Source organism: Physeter macrocephalus, chromosome 7 (assembly GCF_002837175.3).
Source record: "Physeter macrocephalus isolate SW-GA chromosome 7, ASM283717v5, whole genome shotgun sequence".
NCBI classification, from domain to species: domain Eukaryota; kingdom Metazoa; phylum Chordata; class Mammalia; order Artiodactyla; family Physeteridae; genus Physeter; species Physeter macrocephalus.
In genome coordinates, this window is record NC_041220.1 from 107,754,438 (window position 1) to 107,776,763 (window position 22,326).

Consider the following 22,326-nt stretch of genomic DNA (forward strand, 5'->3'; position numbering starts at 1 on the left):
TGGTGGCTTGGTAAATAAGGGGAGAGGATCCTCTTGGGCAGTGCTTTTCCCAGAAAGCTCTTGTGGAGGCTGGACGTGTCCTTGCCCTGAAGAAATGTCTAGTGATCTTTCTGATGGGTTAACCACCCCCCCAACCCCACCCTACTCATTCCTTTCCGCTCATACCCCTGTCCTGCTGTTCCAGGAACTCATCCTGCTGTTTCATGCCACTGGGTGCTTGTTTTCCTTGTAGCTTTTCTTGGAATCATTACTTCTCCTCACCCCCTGGAGAACTCTTATTATCCCTCAAACCCACACTCAGGGTCTTGTGCTTTCAAAACTTTCCCTGACTGTCCCCGAAGGATGGAGTAGATCCCTCTCTATGACCTTGGTCCTAGTCGCTACGGCATCAGCACCCTGCAGGGCCCAGTGTGTCCCCTGCTAGGCTGCCAGCTCCTTGTGAGCAGAGCCCTGTCACTTTCGAAGCCCCCTTCTCTCATCAGGATCATTACACCATAGAAACGGAAGATGTGAGGATGGACCTAAATCTAGTAATGAGAATGTCTTGTCCCTGCTTCCACATAGGGACAGGCTGAACCAAGGTAGCTGCGTTCTTGCTTTGCTTCTCCCTTTCCTGGGCTCCTGGCTGATCACCACTCCATCTTTTTTTTTTTCTTTTTTTAATGACTTTTTTAGAGCATTTCAAGGTTCATAGCAAAATTGAGGGGAAGGCACAGAGACTTCCCATATACTCCGGCCACCACCCATGCACAGCCTCCCCCATTATCACCTCCCCTACCACAGTGGTACCTTTGTTACCATCAATGAACCGATGAAACTGACACATCATCATCACCCAAAGTCCATAGTCTACATTAGGGTTCACTCTTGGTGTTGTGCATTCTGTGGGTTTGGACAAATGTATCATGACATGGACCCATCATTATGGTATCATGCAGAGTATTTTTACGGCCCTAGAAGTCCCCCATGGCCACTTTATCTTTTCAGAAAAATTTATTTAGCAGACTGTAACATCATTGCTGGGATTCCACGTCCTTAATCACCATCATGTGGCAGTTCGGTTTCCCTGAGATTACAGCTAAATTTGCTTATTTCCGAATAGCTTAAACCAACAACACCAAACCATAGTTTTATTTTCCCTAGTCAGGACCCTCTAGTACTTTCCCACCACGTTTAGAAAAATCTCCTAAAGCCCTTACCCCAGCCCTGTATGGCCAGCTCCTGACCTCATCTCTCCTACTTTCTCACCCTCTGGAGTTGCACTCCAGCTCTCCTTGCCTGCCTGCTCTTCCTGCAGACCATCATGCATGTTCCTCCCCAGGGCTTTTCACTTGCTGTTTCTCCTGCCTGCCGGTACCATCCCCCAGATATCTGCATGGCCTTTTTCAAGGATCTGCTCAATTGTCCTCTCCTTAGAAAGGCCTGCCCTGACCACCCTATTCTACTCCCAACATAGTCGCTGTTTATGCCTGTCCCTGGTGGGGTCGGCAGAATAATGGACCCCCAGAGATGGCCACATCTCAATCCTAGAACTGCGTATACACTGCATTACATGGCAAAAGGGAGTTTGCAGATGTGACTAAAGTTAAGATCTTGAGATGGGGAGGTTATCCTGTATTATCCTGTGGGCACAATGTAATCACAAGTATCCTGATAAGGGAAAGAGGGAGAAAAGAGGGTCAGAGAAGGAGATGTGACCTTGGAAGCAGAGGTTGGAGTGATATGGGGCCATCGGCCAAGCAATGCAGGTGGCCTCGAGAACCTGGAAAAGGCCACAAAATGGATTATTCCCTAGAGCCTCCAGGAGGAACTCAGCCTGCTGACACCTTGATTTTAGTCCGGTGAGAACTGTGTCAGACTTCTGACTTCCAGGGCTATAAGATAATATATTTGTATTATTTATGCCCCTGTGTTTGTGCCTGACTTTGCTACAGCAGCACGAGGAAACTAATACACGTGGATTTATTGTTTTCTTCGTAGAATTTACCACTTCATACCAATGAGTTATACATTGATGGATTATTTGCCTCCTTGCACCAGAAGGTCAGCTCCATGGATGGAGGGTCATTTTGTCTTCTGTTCACTGCTGGGTCCCAGTGCCTAGAACAGGGCCTGGCACACAGCACACACTTGTTGTCACTTCAGCAAGTATATGTATCCACTCAGTAGACCTTTATTTTTTCAACCAATAAATATCTGTTGAATAAGTGACTAATAGAAGCATTTCATGGTGATGCCTGATGCATCTGGGTTGTCCCTCCTTTCTGTATGGAGGTCAGTTGTGTCCTATAAAGACACAACTGTCTTTCCCAGTCCCAGTCCCTGGAGAGCCCAGTCCCTGGAGAACCCCTTCCTGATCTCCTACCTCACCGCACAGCTCATGTATTCATGCCTGTGTTTGGTCATCTCAGCTGAGTACTTCCTCTGTGCTACCTGTCATGTATCTTGGAGTCAAGGATGAACAGGGCTCAGCCCCATTCTCAGTGAGTCACCTGGATACATGCATTATCTCTATGCTAATGAGAGACAAAACCAAAACCAAATAATCACCAGCATTATGTGCTGATTATGCAATAGTCTTATCCTGAGAAAAATTCCACCGGATGAGAATGACCCCATTTGAGAGATGAGCAGACAGATTGTGAGATGCTAAGTCACCAGGCTGAGGGTCCACAGCGCAGCAGGGATTTGAGTTGATACTTTTCAGGGTGGCTTCCGTTTGCAGAATCAGCCTTCTGCTCTGTCATTGCCTGTGGCCCTCACCCCGACTTGGGGAGGTAGGCATCACTACTCCCATTTTACTGATGGGAAAATTGAGGCTGTTCGGGAAGTTAATTTATTTCCTCAGGTTCACAAGGACAAAAATGGTGGGGTTAGGTTTAAAGCTAGCTGTGCAGAACACCAAGCTCTCCCTTCCACCTCTGCCCCTTACCACCTCCCCATCTGATAGGTCTGTTCCCACTGCAGTCCAATGACCGAAACCTCAAATACTTATGGGATCAGGCAGGAAACAGAGATGCATGAACTGGATAGGCGTGGATAGTGGCGACTCAGAGAAGACTATTGTCCTGTTGTCAGGGGGCATCATAGGGCCAGTTATGGCAGGTCTTCCAATTTTTGAAATGATGGCAAAAATCAGTATTTTGAGGTGAAATTTCCTATATACTCATGACCAGCCCAAGTGCAATGGTACAAGGAATGAACTCCAGGTTTCAGCTTTTTAGGGAAATGGAAAAGGGGGCATTTGCTTGCTGTCCTTGCTTGATGTATTTTTATAGGATATTGATTGGGGTTTACTTTCTATTACAGATTGTTTAAAGAGTAGCTAGCCATCTTGAAAATTCACACTTGGCTCTCTGAATAAGCTGCTTCCTGAATATTGCATGTTGAAAGAGTGCTATGAAATTCATTAGAAATAATTGGCCTGTTGGAAATGAGAAAAGAGCCCAGTAGCTCACAAGGTAGAACAACCAAATTTACCCATTGTGATAATTACCATCAGTAGTTAGCAGGCACTAATACAGTTCTTACTTTATCACCCAAGCAATGTTTGGTCATGATTTAATCAGACTAGTGTTGTGTCATAAAGGTGAAAAGTGGGGAAAAGCTACTCATACAGAATAATAATGATAATCATACCTAATATTGGTAGGCATTACTTCAGACTCAGGATTATTCTAAATACTTTACCTATATTGATTCATTTAATATTCATGACAACCATAGATGGGTATTTTAGTTTACCCATTTTATAAGTGAAGAGACTGAGGCACAGAGAGGTTAAGTGACTTCCCCAAAGTCACCCAGCTGGTGCGTGGTAGAGCCAGAATTCAAATCCAAGCAGCGTGGCCCCTGTGTTTACACCCCAAACAACGTTGTTCTTCTGCCTTTCAGTAAAATCACGATGAGGCTGGAAATTCAACAATAAAATAGTTAGCATTTACTAAGCTCTTACTATGTGACTGTCTTTGTGTATCAGAGAGGAATGCTTCTGGCTTCTTGTAGTAGCAAATCTGACCCACAGTGACTTGAACAAGTAAGACTGCTTTGTTCTTTTTTCTAATATAATAAGAAGTCCAGAGGTAGGTGGTTGCTGGCATAGCTTCAGAGGCTCAACAACAGGTAGTGGCTTCTGTGCCCATAAATCTTGGCCTTTTGCTTGTGTTTGTTGTTTCATAGTCACAAAATGGCTGCTGCAGCTCCAGACATCACATCCTCATTTATGGCAGGAAGAGGTGGGAGGGTTCAAGAACAAGTCCAGCTGTAACTGTCCCTTTTCATCAGGAAAATATGCTTTCCCAGAAATACCCCCATTAATCTCCTGCTTAGATCTCATTGACTAGGCCTATGTCATGAGGTCACTGCCAGCTGCATGACTGTCTGTGACAGTGGAGAACAGAATTGTCCAGTGGATAATCAGTATCACCTGGAAACTTGCAACCCGGGAAATGCAAGTTCTCTGGCCCCTCCCAGAAACTCAGGAGGGGACCCACGATCTGTCTTAACAAGCCTCCAGGGGATCCTGATGGGCTCACTGGATTTGATCAATTGTGACTCATTGTCTGGGGCCGGCCACACTGCTCCCTAACAGATCTGAGGTTTCCTGATCAAGGATGAAGGGCAAGTTGGGCCTGGCTGGGCAGGCAACCAGTTATTTAATGGCTCGTGTGTCGTTTCGTCATTTGTGTGACAGCCCTCCAGGCAGGCGTCACTGTTGTGGAGCCTTTGTGTGAGTTCACTGGCACCCCCTTGGCTTTGCCTCTGGCTGGCAATGTGCTGCCTGTTTCTACTTTAACAGTGTACTTATTACAGTGTCACCCTTGGCAACCCTAGTGTCTGGTGGTCTGACGAAACACTGCTTTTCAAGAATTCACCTTCCCGTCCCCCGGCCAGCTCTGTCAGTGCTTGTGACTTCTTCAGGTGGGACAGCTGATGATCTAGAAACCTACAGGTGACCAATTGTCCCAGTTTTCCCAGGACTGTGGGGTTCTCAGGGTTGCAGGACCTTTAGTGCTAAGACCAGGAAGGTCCCGGGCAAACCATGACCAGATGGTCACCCTAAGAAACCCACTAATCACCCCTCCTATACCCACAGCCAACTCCTCTTGCTCTGGGCCAACAGCCCTAGGTGACAGTGTGATTTCTAGGAGCCATCTTTGGCCTGGGACTCTCATTAACTGAAGTCATTTCAATCTGCTTATCAATCAAGTGTAAACCCTTCCCTTATTCACAGTGTATTCATGGAGGCACTGTTATGTAAGTCTCAGTACACCAGGTCAGGGGGATGCGAAATAAATGAAAAACCCAGGCCATACACTCAGTCACTTAAATCCAATCTAGTCCAGTAAGCAAATAAACGTTAAATAAGTACCTGTTTGCCTCGTACATTATGTTAGACCCCCACCCCCATGAACACACATTTCTGTGTAGAGGTTGTGGATGAGTGAGATTATTTACAATATTATAACGCTAATTATTAAAACAGTAATAGCTTTAGGCATTTGCCAAGTTGCTCATTGATTAAAACCCCTTCCAGTTATGAGACAAGACAAAAGAGGAGGCCAGTGGAGAACCAAGCCTTACCCCTAGAAGGGATCTAGGTGGGGTTGACCCAGGAGGGCAGCAGCAATGGGCCCCGTGATTCTGAAGCCCAGAATTAGCCAGGCTCACCCACCTGTTCAGCAACGACTCTGGACCCCGTAGACCTCTCCACACAGTGCCTGGCCCTGAAAAGCTTCTGGCAAGAAGGAGCAGAGGAAAAGCTTGCTCCCTGAAGACAGACAGATTCCAGAGAGAGAGCAGGACAAGCAGAAATACACCAGTGCAGTTCCTTTTCCAGCTCGCCACGTGGACAACTTACACCACCTTTGATGGGGCAAGAGGCCACAGATGTTCACTGAAATATCCCTGCTAGAACCCAGAGGAGGAGCTGGAGGATGGCTCCTCATCCCCAACACAAATAGCTAATGCTTTCTGAAAATGTGTTGTGTGCCAGGCACCATTCTATGCTCTTATGGAAGGTAGGCACCATTGCTCCCATTTTACAGACGGGGTACATGACACACATAGAGGCTGAGTGACTCATCCAGCGTTACTGTGGCAGAGCTGGGTTATGGACTTAAGCAGTTTGACTCCAGGCTGGGGTCTTCTGATCCCTGGACCGATGTCTGCAGAAGGTTCTGCTATTGCACTAAGGAGAAAGTGATTTGTTGGCAGTGGGGGAAAGGTTCATGAGTGAAAAGAACATGTGAGCTGTGTGTCAAAGGGCAGGTAGGAGTTTTCCCTGAAATAAAGGGTGTCGGAGGAATGGCTTTCCAAGCAGGTGACATAACAGCACGGGGACAGGGCAGCATGAAGCAGCATGGAGGCTTCAGGGAAGTGGGGATGTTTATTGCTAATTGGTGGGGAGGGCAGTTGTCAAATGCCAACAGTGGTGCCTGCCTCCCGGGACCTTGGGGGCTTGGGATAGGATATGTGCATTTCCTAGCTTATTGCTGGTCACATCACAAGTGCAGTCCCAGCCCATTGCTTTCTCTCTTCCCAGTTTCTTTCCCTGGCAAGTTATGCGCAAAGGAAACCAATCTAGGTCAAGGTTTTGCAAAGTTAACCGTTAACCCTGTCTCTCTATTCTAAGCACGTTAGGTGTTAGATGGCGCACTGGATTCTGACGCTGGTTTGGCAGGGACACAGTTCAACATAATTATCCTCCATGGTGGTGGTGAGTTGAATGCACGAGGAACTAACTGTGTTCATTCACCTCCCCCATCCTTGCCCCCATAATGTAGTGAACTAATCAGTTCACTTCATCTTTTGTAAATAGCATGTCTTTCCTAGTTACTAGAAACTGGCCGTAATTCAATCTAATTCAGAAATATTTACCGAATACTCATTAAGCACCAGGAAGTGTGTCTGGCGTCATGAATATGGGGATCTGCTTTCAATCATTCCTTTAGTTGATGAATATTTGTCAAATACGACTGTGTACTAACGCCGTACTAGCTGTAGGGATACAGTAGAAGAACAAACATGGCCTTTGACCTCAGGGAGCTTAGAGTCTAGTGGAGGATCAATGATCTTAATCAAATGCATGTAAAATAACACAGAATGATGTCTTTTGGAGTAAAGTCCCAGGGTGCTGTGAGAGTATACAATAGGGGGAGCAGACTTAAGCTGAAGGATCAGAGCAGCCTTCTCTGCTTGCAGAAGAATGAAGAGGAAGCAGAGTTAACAAGTGTAGGGCCAAGAAAGGAGCATTAAAGGTGTGGGGGGAATGGCTGCTCAAGGCACAGAAAGAAAGCTTGCAAATCTGAAGCTCAGTGGGTGTGAGGAGCATGGTAGGAGGTGAAACAGGAGAAGTAGCAGGGGCCCAATTGTGTAGCCTCGTGGCCGTGGGGAGGAATTGCCTCTTTTCCCTGAAAACAATGGAAGGGCCATTGGAGGGGCGTAAGCAGAGGATGAGCAAGAAGATCCCCCTCCTGAAGAGAGGTGGTTGGAAGGCCACTGTGACGATGTGGGTTAGACCAGAGGGTGGCCACAGGGTGGATGAATGGGAGAGACAGTGAAGAGGTGAAATGGACCTAACCTAGTGAAGGATTAGATGTGGGGTTGGGAGAAAGAGGAGTCCATGATGAGTTCCAGGCTTTGAGCTTGTGAGGTCGAATGAATGTTGAACCGCTCCTCCTAGGCCGTGTTTCTTTTATTATTTTTTAAAATTAATGTATGGTTGATCTACAATGTTGTGTTAGTTTCAGGTGTACAGCAAAATGATTCAGGTGTATATTCGGTTTTATATATATATATATATATATTCTTTTTCATATTCTTTTCCATTATGGTTTATCACAGGATATTGAATATAATTCCCTGTGCTATACAGTAGGACCTTGTTGTTTATCCATCCTATATATACTAGTTTGCATCTGCTCATCCCAAACTCCCAAACCATCCGTCTCCCCCAACTCCTCCCCCTTGGCAACCACCAGCCTATATATATATGTGTGTATATATACCTATGTATGTATATACATATATATATACATATATATATACACACACATATATATATACATATATATACATACATATATATATGTTCTTTTCCATTATAGGTTATTACAAGATATTGAATATAGTTCCCTGTGCTATAGAGTAGGTCCTTGTTGATTATCTATTTTATATATAGTAGTGTGTATCTTTTAATCCCAAACTCCTAATTTATCCTTCCCCCCTTCCCCTTTCTCCTTTCACAACCCTAAGTTTCTTTTCTATGTCTGTGAGTCTGTTTCTGTTTTGTAAATAAGCTCATTTGTATCATTTTGTTAGATTCCACATATAAGTGATATCGTATGATAGTTGTCTTTCTTTGTCTGACTTACTTCACTTAGTATGATAGTCTCTAGGTTTATCCATGTTGCTGCAAATGGCATTATTTCATTCTTTTTTATGGCTGAGTAGTATGCCATTGTATATATGTACCACTTCTCCTTTATCCATTCATCTGTTGATGGACATTTAGGTTGCTTCCATGTCTGGCTATTGTGAATAGTGCTGCTATGAACATTGGCGTGCATGTGTCTTTTTGAATTAGAGTTTTCATGTTTTCTGGATGTATGCCCAGGAGTGGGATTGGTGGATCATATGGTAGTTCTATTTTTAGTCTTTTAGGGAACCTCCATACTGTTCTCCATAGTGGCTGCATCAATTTACATTCCCATCAATGGTGGAGGAGGTTTCCCTTTTCTCCACACCCTCTCCTAGGTTCCATTTTGGACCCATTGACGTCAAGGTGGCTCCAAAGCCTCCAGGAGTTTCTGTGTGGTAGGATCAATCGGTACGCACATCCTGGAAAGTCATTGGCCATTAGGTGGTGACTGAAGCCTTTGGAGCCAGTGAGGAGAGGAAGGTTGTAGGATGGAGGCTTGCTGGAGTCCAGTAATTAATGGCCAGGAGGACAAAGATGCATGTGCAAAAGGGCTGATGCATGAAATGGAAAATTGAGAGGGTGCGCTTCCATTGAAGCCATGCAGGGGTTTTGAGAAAGAGAGAGTGGCCAAGTAGAAGGGGCACAGAAAGTTGTCCATTGGCTCGAGTGGCATAGCCATACATTGTTGGCCTGTTGTGCTATGGGGATGGGGTATAAGCCATAGTGGAACAAGGCAGTAGAGGTAGCAAGAATGGGGAGCCCCATCAAGAAACGTGATGAAAGGGAGGCATGAGATAGGGCAATACCAGGAAGAAGGTGTGGGATCATCATCCTCATCCTCTTGGCTCATGATATCAGTGGTTAGACAGACACCCAAGCAGGGAAGGACCATGATGTGGTCATGAAACTTGGGGGTCCAGAGGTTCCATAATGGAGGTGGGATTAACTCCTTGGATACTGAGGCAGGTGAGCTGATGTCTGAGTATGTAAGGTAAGAGTGCTTGATGGACATGACAGGAGCTAGAAGTAGGGAAAGGTCATCCTGGCAAAGGGATTAGCAGGTACAGGAATTTGATAATCCAAGTATCCAAGTTTTTCTCTGTTCTGCCTTCCCTCTGGTCCAAAAGATGTCTCTCCTCCTATATACCATATAGGTGTATATGGTTGTGGGTGTCTAGGTATATGGTGAGGTGTTAACTGCCAAATATATGTGCTGGGAGGGGAAATGGAATATGCTGAGAAGTATCCATTCAGTGGTGGAGTGCTGCCATGACAAATATGATGCAGTAGATAAACCAGGAGCCGTTTGAAATAAATGGGTAGGTGTGCAGGTAAGGACATTTAAGAACCAAAACAAGGTTTGACAAATCTGACTTATTCCTGTTTTTCTCTTTTTTTCTTTTACAGTCAACTTTGACCATTTTCAGATCCTACGGGCCATTGGTAAAGGGAGTTTTGGGAAGGTAAGAATGATGGATTTTAACAAATTTCATTAATAAAATAGGAAAGTTCCGACCACTGGGCTTATGCCTATGCGCATTTTTGTGTGTTTGTTTTTGTGTTGATTGCTGGGCACTGGGAATTTCCTGTTTGACAGAAAGATTTGAATTTGCTAAATTTGAAATGTGAAAGGAAGTCTGAATAGTTTCCTTTGGATATGCTGTAATTTCATTCTGAAAATTAAATTACAGCAGTCCTGCTTTAGGTGAATTACTATGGTAATTATTTCAAGATTGCTAATGCTATTTCTTCCTTGAGGATCTAAATAAGGAAAGTGGAAAAAACCCCGCAAATTTATGTGATGGCCAGCAGTAGCTCTTTCCTGCAATGGAGGCACTTTAAAAAATTATTTAACATGAGATCTGCCGGCTTAAATTTTTAAGTGTACAACATATGTATTGTTGTTGCCTATACATAGAACACTGTATAGCAGATCTCTAGAGCTTACTCATCTTGCTTGGCTGAAGCTTTATGCCCATTAGTAATTCCCCGTGTCCCCGTCCCCTCAAGCCCTGGCAACCAGCTTTCCAGTCTTTGGTTCTATGAATTTGAATATTTTAGATACCTCCTGTACATGGAATCATGCAGTATTTGTCTTTCTGTGACTGGCTTATTTCACTTGGCGTAATGTCCTCAAGATTTACACATGTTGAACAAAAGTGGTGAGAATGGGCATTCTTGTCTTGTTCCTGAACTAAAGGGAAAAAACATTAAGCTTTATTTACACTGTTGAGTATAATGCTAGTTGTGGGCTTGTCATATATGGCCTTTTATTATGTTGAGGTTTCTTCTATACTCATTTTGTTGAGAGTTTTTATCATAAGTCGATGTTGAATTTTGTCAGAAGGTTTTCTGCATCTATTGAGATGATCATGTGATTTTTATCCTTCATTTTGTTTATGTGGTATATCATGTTGATTGATTTGTGGATGTTGAATTGTCCTTGCAGCCATGGAATAAATGTCACTTTGAATAGTGTGGATGATCCTTTTAATTTATTGTGGAATTCAGTTTGCTAATATTTTGTTGAGGATTTTTGCTTCTATATTCATCAGGTACATTGGCCTGTAATGTCCTTTTTTTGTGGTGTCCTTGTTTGGTTTTGGTCTCAGGGTAATGCTGACCTTGTAAAATTAGTTTGGAAGTGTTCCCTCCTCCACAGGAAGAGTTTGAGAAATATAGGTATTAAACATTTGGGTGTTTGGTAGAATTCACCAGTGAAGCTGTCTGACCCTGGATTTTGTTTGTTGAGAGTTTTTAATCTCCTTACTAGTAATTATGTTTATTCATAATTTTCTCTTTCTTCATTATTCAGTCTTGGAAGATTGCATGTTTCTAGGAATTTATACATTTCTTCTAGGTTGTCCAATTGGTTGGCATATAATGGTTCATAGTAGTGTCTTACAATCCTTTGTATTTCTTTGGTATTAGTTGTAATTTTATCGCTTTCATTTCTGATTTTATGTATTTGAGCCCTCTCTCTTTTTTTCATAGTGAGTCTAGCTAGACTTGTCAATTTTGTTTATCTTTTCAAAGAACCAGCTCTTAGTTTCATTGATCTTTTCTATTGTCTTTTTAGTCTCTATTTCATTAATTTCTATTCTGACTTTTATTGTTTCCTTCCTCCTGGTAACTTTGGGCTTCAATTTTTCTTCTTTTTCTAGTTACTTTAGCTTTATCGTTAGGTTGTTTATTTGAGGTTTTTCTTGTTTCTTGAGGTAGGCCTCTATCACTATAAACTTCCCTTTTTGAGCTGCTTTTGCTGCATTCCACAGATTTTGGTATGTTGTATTTCCATTTTCATTTGTCTCAAGGTATTTTTAAAAAATTTCTCCTTTGATTTCTTCTTTGACTCATTGGTTGTTCAGTGGCATGTTGTTTGTCTCCACATATTTGTGTTTTTCCAGTTTTCTTCTTGTAAATGATTTCTAGTTTCATACCATTGTGGTCAGAAAAGATACTTGACATGACTTTGATCTTCTTATATTTATTGAGACTACTTTGTAGCCTAATGTATGATCTATCTTGGATGATGTTACATGTCCACTTGAGAAGAACATGTATTCTGCTGCTTTTCATGGAATGTTCAATATGTATGTATTAAGTCCATCTTGTTTAAAGTGTGATTTAAGGCTGATGTTTCCATGTTGATTTTCTGTCTGGATAATCTTTCCATTGTTATAAGTGTTATAAGTCCCCTACCATTATTGTATTGCTGTCAATTTCTCCTTTTAGGTCTGTTAATATTTATTTTATATATTTAGGTGCTTTTATGTTGGGTGCATAAATATTTACAAATGTTATATCTTCTTGCTGGAGATGACTTTATCATTATGTAATGCTCATCTTTGCCTTTTATTAGTCTTTGTTTTAAAGTCTATTTTGTCTGATATAAGTATATCTACCCAAGCTCTCTTTTGATTTCTATTTGCATGACACATTTTTTTCCACCCTTTCACTTTCAGTTTGTGTGTGTCCTTACATCTGAAATGAGTCTGTGGTAGGCAGTGCTGGCCTTCAAAGTTTCTGCCAAAAAAATCTGCTGATAGTATTATGGGGGTTCCCTTGTTTGTAACAAGATTTTCTCTTGCTGCCTTTATGATTTAGCTTCAGCTTTTGACATTTTAACTGTAATGTGTCTCGGTGTGGGTCTATTTGGGTTCATTTTGTTTGGAACTCTCTGGGCTTCCTGAATCTGGATGTCTGTTTCCTTTTCCAGATTAGGGAAGTTTTCAGCCATTATTCCCTTAAATAAGTTGTCTGCCTATTTCTCTCTCTTCTCCCTCTGGACGCATATAATGCAAATGTCATTCTGCTTGATGTTGTCTCATAGGTCCCTTAAGCTATCTCCACTTTTTGAATTTTTTTTTCTTTCTACTGCTCTATTTGAATGAGTTCCAGTGACCGCTCTTCCAGATCACTGATTCTTTCTCTGCTTCTTGTAGTCTGCTATTGAACCCCTCTAGTGTATTTTTCAGTCTCTCTGGGCTTCCTGAATCTGGATGTCTGTTTCCTTTTCCAGATTAGGGAAGTTTTCAGCCATTATTCCCTTAAATAAGTTGTCTGCCTATTTCTCTCTCTTCTCCCTCTGGACGCATATAATGCAAATGTCATTCTGCTTGATGTTGTCTCATAGGTCCCTTAAGCTATCTCCACTTTTTGAATTTTTTTTTCTTTTTGCTGCTCTATTTGAATGAGTTCCAGTGACCTCTCTTCCAGATCACTGATTCTTTCTCTGCTTCTTGTAGTCTGCTATTGAACCCCTCTAGTGTATTTTTCAGTTCAGTTATTGTATATTTCATCTTTGTGACTTTTATTTATTTATTTATTTATTTATTTTTGCGGTACGCAGGCCTCTCACTGTTGTGGCCTCTCCCATTGCGGAGCGCAGGCTCCGGACGCACAGGCTCAGCAGCCATGGCTCACAGGCCCAGCTGCTCCATGGCACGTGGGATCTTCCCGGACCAGGGCACGAACCCTTGTCCCCTGCATCGGCAGGCGGACTCTCAACCACTGCGCCACCAGGGAAGCCCTGTGACTTTTATTTAGTACTTACTTATATTTTCTATCTCTGTTTAAGTTCTCTCTGTGTTCATCCAGTCTTCTCCCAAGTTCAGTGAGCATCTTTATGACTAACATTTTGAACTCTGTTTCAGCTAAATTACTTATCTCCATTTCATTAAAATTTTTCTTTTTAACCTGTGGTTTTATCTTTTCCTTTTGTTTGGAATAAATTCCTTTCTTGTCTCATTTTGCTTGACTCTCTGTGTGTTTCTATGTATTAGGCAAAACAGCTATCTTTCCCAGTCTTGAAGTAGTGGCCTTGTGAAGGAGATGAACCTTCTTGTTTAACCTTGCCCTAGCTCTTGGTTATATTTTGAACCATTGTGATTGTCGTAGCATCCTGATTTATTCTTGGTAATTCGCAGTTGTTGAAGACTTGTGAGTGTTCCAGAGGGTGGGATCTCAGTTAGTCCTTAATTTAAGGCTGATTAGAAACTAGGCAGCAGCTTTTAAGGTATGCAAGTATACACAGTACTGTGAAAATGCAATTGTAAACCTTGCTGGCCTCCGCACCAGGTGATCTACAGGTGTCCCATTAGTGAAGTTGCAAATATCGGGGTTCCAGATGAGTGTTTGATTTCATTTCTGGGAGGTACCAGTGAGCTGTAGTGAGGTCAAGGGAGAGCACAAAGGTGATATCCCCTAGACCTTCCATAGCCTCTAGACATATGGAAAACTGGAAGCCTGTCCATCAGGCTGAAACTTCAAGACAGGTAAATAGGGCTTTTTCACAGGAAGACTGGGGGTGCATCACAGTCAGCTGTCTGTGCAGTAACTGGAGTGTGGTAACCTGCCAAGAATAGTCTCTCTGATTGTTTCAGACCCATGGGGTCTCAAAACACAATCCCCCCTGGACACCAGAGCCAGGTGCTCAAGAGGCATACACTGTATGGGCTGCATGTGCCAACTGGCTTTGGCAGGGCTGCAGAAGTGGCATGAGGATGGGGCATGTACACTGGGACTGACAAGGTGGAGAGAGAGCACAAAAATGGCACCTGCCGGCTTCTGTCTCAAGGAAGAGTCCCAACAGATTCCTGCCCCTCCAGCAGATGCTTTAAGATTAGTAAATAAATCTCCTTCACATATGGTCTAGACCTTTTCATACTGTTGCTTTTGTGCTGGGTCCCAGGGCAAGTGAGTCTGTGTGCGAGCCCTTTAAGAGTGCGTTCCCTGTTTCCTACAGCCCTATGGTTCTTCTGGATGTAAGTCCTGTTGGTTTTCAAAGCCAGGCATTTTGGGAGCTCTTCTTACCAGTGCAGGTCCCAAGGGTTGGGATGCCAGATGAGAGTACAAACCCCTGGCTCCTCAGGAAGAAGTTTTGTATTTGTGAGACCCCTCCCAATTTCAGGTCACCACGCTGGGCGTGGGGTTTCGGGCAAGATCACATCTCTGCTTCTCCTTCCCATCTTGATGTGGCTCTTTTATCCTTTGTTGTGGAGGAGCTGTTCAGCTAGTTTTCAGATCCTTTTCATAAGGAATTTTTCCATAGGTAGCTGTAAATTTGTTGTGCCCATAGAAGGAGGTGAGTTCAGGATCTTCCTACATCGCCATCTTGAACTGCCTCCTTCCTCAATCTCTGTCTTTACTGATTTTAACAATCTAGTTGTTTTATCCATTTCTGAGATGGTTGTATACAGTCTCCAACTCTGATTGTGGAGTTGCTTCTTCTTCCTTTAATTCTGTCAGTTTTGCTTCTTATACTTGGAAGGTCTGTTGTTAGGTGCATACAGTTTTATGGTTATTATGGCCTCATGATGAATTGACCTTATTATCATTGTGAAATAAACTTTTCTATCTCTGCTAATAATCTTTTTTGAAGCCTATTTTTTCTGAGATTAATATAGTCATTCCAACCTACATGGCATATATTTTTCCATGTTTTTTCTTTCATTCTATCTGTGTTTTTATATCTGACATAAATCTCTTGAGGATAGCATATAGTTAGGTCTTGCTTCTCTTTAAATCCACCTGGTAATCTCTTTTAGTCCTTTATTTGCTCTTGTTCTCTTTCTCTTTTGTTCTTCTGTTTCTCTTTTCCTGTTTTGCTTTGGATTAAATGAATATTTAGAACTCCATTTAATTTATCTACTGACTTTATAGCTGTACTTCCTTGTGTTATGTTTTAAAATTGTTGCTCTAGGGATTATAATACACATCTTCAGTTTATTTCACAGTCTGCTTAGAGTTAATATTTTATACTTCACATAAAATATAAAAACCTGGCAACCATATAGGTCTGTTTACCACTCCTGTCAACCATTATACTATAATTGTCATATGTATTACAGCTTCTTAAATTATAAGTCTCCAATACAATATTATAGTTTTTTGCTTTAAATGTATAGAAATATATGAATATATAATATATGTGTAAAATATATATTTATTTTAAAGTATGTATAGTTTTTTGGCTTTTAAAAAATTAGGAAGGGGGGCTTCCCTGGTGGCGCAGTGGTTGGGGGTCCGCCTGCCGATGCAGGGGAAGCAGGTTCGTGCCCCAGTCCGGGAGGATCCCACATGCCGCAGAGTGGCTGGGCCCGTGGTCCATGGCCGCTGAGCCTGCGCGTCCGGAGCCTGTGCTCCGCAACGGGAGAGGCCACAACAGTGAGAGGCCCGTGTACCACAAAAAAAAAAAAAAAAAAAAAAAATTAGGAGGAAAATAGTGCTCGATATTTACCCATACCTTTTGTGAAGGTCTGAATTTCCCTCTGGTGTCCTTTCCAGTCATCCTGAAGAATTTTATTTAGTATTTTATGTGGTGCAAGTCTCCTGTCAATGCATTCTCTTAATTTTATTTTATCTGAAATGTATTTATTTCACCTTCTTTCTTAAAGAATATTTTTACTGGATACAAGTTATTGGGTTGACAGTTTTTTCTTCACTGCTTTAAAGATTTTGTACCATTGTCAGCTGACCTCCATGCTTTCTGATGAGACGTCATTAGACTTGAATCATTATTATCTGATAGTAATGTGTCACTTTCGTCTCTCTCCTTTCAAGATTTTCCTTTAATCTTTGACTTTCAGCAATTTGACTATGATGTGCCTAGGTGGAAATTCTGGATTAAAAGAAAATATTTTCTCTCTCTTTGCTTAGATTTCCTATGTTTTCATTTATTTCTGTCATATTGCCCTTTATATCATGCAGCATATTCATAGTCATAAGAGCTGTTTTCATGTCCTTTATGCTAATTCCAACATCTGGGTCATTTTAAGATTCACCTCCATTGATGATGGGTTACATTTTCCTGGTTCTTTATATGTTGAATAGTTTTGGGTTGCATTCTGGATATTGCCAATGCTATGTTGTATAGACTTTGGATTGCATTGTATTTCTTTGAAAATATATTTTTAATGAGCAGTTAACTTGGTTGGATTTACACTGCATACTCTGCCTCTTGGGCAGACACACAAAGCGTAGTCTTTTCTTCTTCACTGTATTGCTTATAGTCTGCCTCTTATAGTCCTTAGGGGTCAGCCAGAGATTTGGGCAGAGTTTATGTGCCACGTTTGAGATTCCCCTTCTCTGGATTTTTCAGAGAGAGGAGTTGTGGCCCAGAGAATTTAGGAAGTTTGCCTCTAGTCTCTATGGATAGTAGCTGAACTTCAACAATAACAAAAGATTTTAAAATTCTGTTAAATCTTTACTTTCTGTTGTCTCTTATGTTGAGGATTTCATGGATAAAGGAAAATGGAAGCAACTTTTAAAATCCACAACACAATTGGCACCACATAGAAGCATATCACTTTTACCCTCATGTCAATGATGATTTTGGTCCTGAGCTCTTTGCACCCCTTCCTGTCATACTACCAAATCTGTTAGCATGTGCCCTCATGAATTATTAATTGATTATATCCTGTCACCATCCTTAAAAGTTTTGTTTTCCTTTTCTGCCTACATCTGTGCTGCTGTTTGCCTGCTGGCTTGGCTCTCAGAACCTTTATTCCAGAGCATAAATGTATTAAAGCTATGGTTATAATGGATGTTCTGAAAAAAATGCAAGCTTTATAGAGGATCTAGTTTTAAGTCCCTCTTTAGGTTGTAGCAATTTCTTGATGACACCCCAATTCATGTAAAATGTACACAAACATCCAGTATTCAGGATGAGGTTAGTTTACTTCAAGGCAATAGAACATAGCTTTGTTGTGGTCAAAATACCAAATAATCGCTGCCTTTCATGGTAAGTGTAGATGAGTCTGTATGACTATTATGAGACTCAAGGTGGAACTGGGCTGGACTAAGATGAAGAAAACCACCCTCCTAATATTGAATGGATATTTTGGCTTTGCTATCTGCCTTTGGCAGGTTTGATATCTGACATTTATTAAGAGTTTTCAAGAAAGACATTTCATTGTTAAAGTATGACAGTAGCCTTGGTTATCAGGAAAAAGCACATGTGAATTCACAGAAATCTCGTTTTACTTTCATTCTGGAGGAAGTTGTGCTTCCCCAGTGTTGCACCAAAGTAAACAGCTGCAGACAATCCATTGATTTTAGCAAGAATTCACTGAAAATTTTTATAACCCATTTATGACTGAATTTTAGGACAGTTGAGGCACATCAGATTAATTTCTACATATCTCAGTGGAAACACTTTAGATTTGGGAAGCAGACTGACTCTGATATGTACTAGTTGTGGCTACCTGGGAAAGTGAATTAGCCACCCTGAAGCTTAGTTTACTCATCTGTAAAAAGGAAAGAGAATGGAGAATCATAGTGGACTGTAGTAGCTGTTGTTTTTGACTGTTCAGCATGCTTTTTGGTCCCCTTTCTTATCACAGTAACATCTCTTTCCTTTGGAAAACACCTCCCCCACCCCACGTGGACTGTCAATTATTATGGTCCCTCACTCACCTTCTGAGATGGGCATGTGACCTGGCTGGGCCAACCACTTGGGCCATATTCAGCTAGACTGGTACTTGGTCCAAGGAGTGGCTGTGTGACCCAAGCCCAGCCATTCATAATCCTTCCACAGAATCAGAGATGAAAGGCTTGTTCTCACCCTCTCATTAATGATGTACTGTAAGAAAACAGGTCTGCATGAGTTGGTGACCATTTTTCTCAGCAACTGGTGAAGGTGAAAGTCTCTCTGCAAAAGGAAAGAATGAGGCCCAAAGTGAAGAAACAAACAGATGTAAGAGGCAGGTGGAGAGATGGACTCCTGTTGAGTAGGGTCAGGACTGGGGTGAGCAAGCAAGGCACCAGGAGTGAAAATTTAAGGAGGCATTCCTCCCAGGGTCCTCCAAATGCAGATTGACATTGCTTCCTTACATTTTGCCCCCTCACTTGCTGGACCCCAGTCCTGGCCCTGCTGGGCACTGTCTGAGCTTGGGTTCCTCCAGGAGCTGAAACTGAGACAAAGAATTGAGTGCCAGCAGTTTTTTGGGGGAAGGTGATCCCAGGAAACACCTGAAAGAGAGAGGGAATGAGACCCAGAAAGCAAGGCAGCCAAGGATGGGCATTTGGTGAAGCCACTCACCACTGAGGCCCTTGGACTCACCTCCATTCTGGAACTCAACACCAAGGTTGCCTTGAAGGCAGCCGAAGGTCCGAGAAGCTGATGTTTTTATGTACAGTTCCCTGATTGATGGAGGGCTGCTTTAAGCAGCATTACCTCTCCTGCACTTTTAGGCTTATCCCATCCAGGGCAGAAGAAGGTCCCCAGCGGAGAGTCACAGGTGTCCACAGTAAGCATCCTGAGGTGTGTGGAGAGAGGGAACATGGGTAGGTACCATCAGTGCCTCTGCCTTTGTGCTCTTCCAGTCCTGTGAGCCTTATCCACTGTCCTTACCAGCTACAGGAGCTGGCATCCTGTTTTGATTATGCAAGATCATGTTGGGTTCCCAGTATTTGCAACTTGGATTAGAGTCCTGACCAATCAGAAACTCACAGTCATTGTCCTAGGAACTGGACCCCTCTTACCATCCTTGTTGCCCTAAAAGCCCAGTGTGCTGGGCATTATTATCCCCATTTACATATGATGAGTCGGAAGCCTGGAGAGGACCCCACTGTCACACACAGCCTGTTTTGTTTCCACATGTTCCTCCCAAATACAGAAGTTAGGTTGAAACTAGCTTTAGTCACACGTGTATCAGCAGGAGACCATGGGGGTCAGGGGGATAGTGTCCATCAGTGTCCAAAAACGCTGGACATTTGGTTTGGAAAGTAACGTAACATAGAGGAAAGAGCATGGGCTTTCTAGATGGGGAGGCCTAGGCTCAGATTCCGGTCCTGCTGTTTCTAGCTATGTGAACTTGGACCAGTCATAAAGCTTCTGCAAACCTATGTTTCCTCTTCTGAAAAACAAGAATGCCCATGTCTGTCCTTATTATGTTCACATTTTCCTTAAAATCCTTGAACATACAGAACATATTAGTGATAGCTCTTTTAAATTTTGTTTAAAATTGTTTAAATAATTTGATCAGTAATGCTTATTTACTAATTTCATAACTGGTGCCATTTCTGGGTTTGTTTGTCTTTATTAGATTTCCTCCTGCTTATGAGTCATATTTTCCTGCTTCTTTGCATGTCTGGTAATTTTTTTTGGACACTGGACATTGCAATTTTACTTTATTTATTTATATATTTTTATTGATTTACAATGTTAAGTTAGTTTCAGGTGTACAAAATAGTGATTTGATATGTGCCTAGATTATACTACATTTAAAGTTATTATAAAGTATTGGTTATATTCCCTGTGCCATACATTATATCCTTGTATCTTATTTATTTTATACCTAGTAGTTTGTACCTCTTAATTCCCTTCTCCTCTCTTTCCCTTCCCCCCACCCCTCTTTCCTCTGGTAACCACTCAAATAGAACCTAGAGAAATGAGAACTACAATATATGAAATGAAGTATTCATTGGATGGGATTAGCAGCAGATTAGGCAGTGCAGAAGAAAAGGTTAGCGAACTTGAAGATATAGCAGTAGAAACTATACATGATGAAGCATAGAGGAAAAAAAATTAACAGAGCCTCAGTGACTTATGGAACAAAATGCAATAGTTTACCATATGTGTAATTGGAGTCCCAGAAGGAGGAATGAGCATATAAAATATATTTGCAGAAATAGTGGCTGAATTTTTTTTAATTGATGAAAATGATAAAATCAAATCCAAGAAGTTCAACCGACTCCAAGCAAGAGAAACACAAGGAAAACATCATCAATGATCATCATAATCAATTAATAAATAGTTTAAAACCATTAAGAGAAAATCTTAAAATCAACCAGAGAACAAAAGGACACATTGTGTTAAGAAATGGAAACTATGTAAGCCCAAAGACAATGGAGCAGTATCTTTCTAGTGATAAAAGAGAAGAACCATACACACAGAATTCTATATTGAACAAAAATACCTTTGTACAATGAAGGCAAATAAAGACTTATAAAGAATGCCCTGAGTGATCTTACTGTGAAAATAAGGGGCAGAGACCATGCAGCCTCCAACATCAGACCTGACATATGGTTGGCATTTTTAAAACACCTTCCATGACTTCTTGGCCCTGGGTGATGTGGTGGGTTCTGGAAAGTTTTAGGTATACCTGAAGGGGTGCATCAGGGGAAGACCTGGCTCTCTTAGCTTCCTCTTTCCATCTGTCACAGCACATCTTGCCAAAGGATGGTCTTCAGCTTGCTCAGCTGCCTCTGCCCTCAGAGTGTGAGATTCCTGAAAGCTTGGGATTGGTCATATTCACCTGCCCAGTCCCATCAGCACCTGGCTTAGTGCTCAGAAGGTGGTAAAGGCTCAATAAATGCTACCTAGAGAATGGATGAGGGGGAGAGAGAAAGAAGAGGGAAAGCCCTGGTCTACATAGCAGCCAGTGATGTGGTAAAGCATGGATTGGATCACATGCTTGCTGCTTTCAGAATGAATGCCAACCTCTTCTGCTGGCCCACAAGGCCCAGCAACCTGACTTATGCCTAGTTTGCTGACACCTCTCTCTACCCCCTCCATCTTCCTACTCATTCCGCTCAGCCCTTCTTCTCATCTCTCGAGCATGCTGAACTTATTTCTAACTTGGAAACTTTACACTTGCTGTGCCCTCAGCCTTGATCACTTTCCCCCAGAACTCTGCAAGGATCACTCATACCATACAGAATTCTGCTCAAATGTCCCCTCAGTGGGGGCCCTCTCTGAATATCCACCCCACTTGACTCCACCCCAAGCATTTCATATCCATGTACCCTTTCTGGTCCCCTTTTCTTCAGTGCACCTGTCATTACCTGTAATTCCATTACATGCTTATTAATTTGTCCTCTTAGTTGTTGGTCTCATGCACCAGAACATAAGCTCTCTCTGAGGGCAGCAATGTTCCCTCATTGTTCACAGTTGTATCTCCAGTACCTACTAAGTAAATTTATATGTATAAAGTATAATACATATACACACATATGTATATTTACACATACATATATGCCTAATGCACATACATATACACACTCACTAATCAGCATATAGATACATGTATACACACGTTAAGCAGTATATATATATATATGAGCACGCATATGAATATGCATATATACACACCTAGTAAGCTGTATACATAGACACATATATATATAAACATAACACACATATCTATATGCATGTATATACACATACATATAGTATATATAAACACATGTATATGTATCTGCATATAGCAGTAAATATACATATATACATATATATATATATATACACACCCACTAAACAGTTTATATATAGGCAGATATACATATACCCACCATATATTGTATAGATACATATACACACTCATATATGTATACATATATATGTAAGCCCACAAAGCACTATATATGTATATCTACACACACATATATATGCATGTATA

The 22,326-nt window shown here is 41.8% G+C and overlaps 1 protein-coding gene across 1 annotated transcript in view; it reads left to right on the top strand.

The window, feature by feature from the left end:
- The window catches only part of STK32B (serine/threonine kinase 32B), a 364,152-nt gene that overhangs the window by 104,238 nt on the left and 237,588 nt on the right, over positions 1–22,326 (top strand). The window contains exon 2 of the mRNA XM_024119534.2: positions 9,830–9,885. Within this exon, the coding sequence (XP_023975302.1) occupies positions 9,830–9,885 (56 nt within the window). The remainder of the gene's footprint in view (positions 1–9,829; positions 9,886–22,326) is intronic.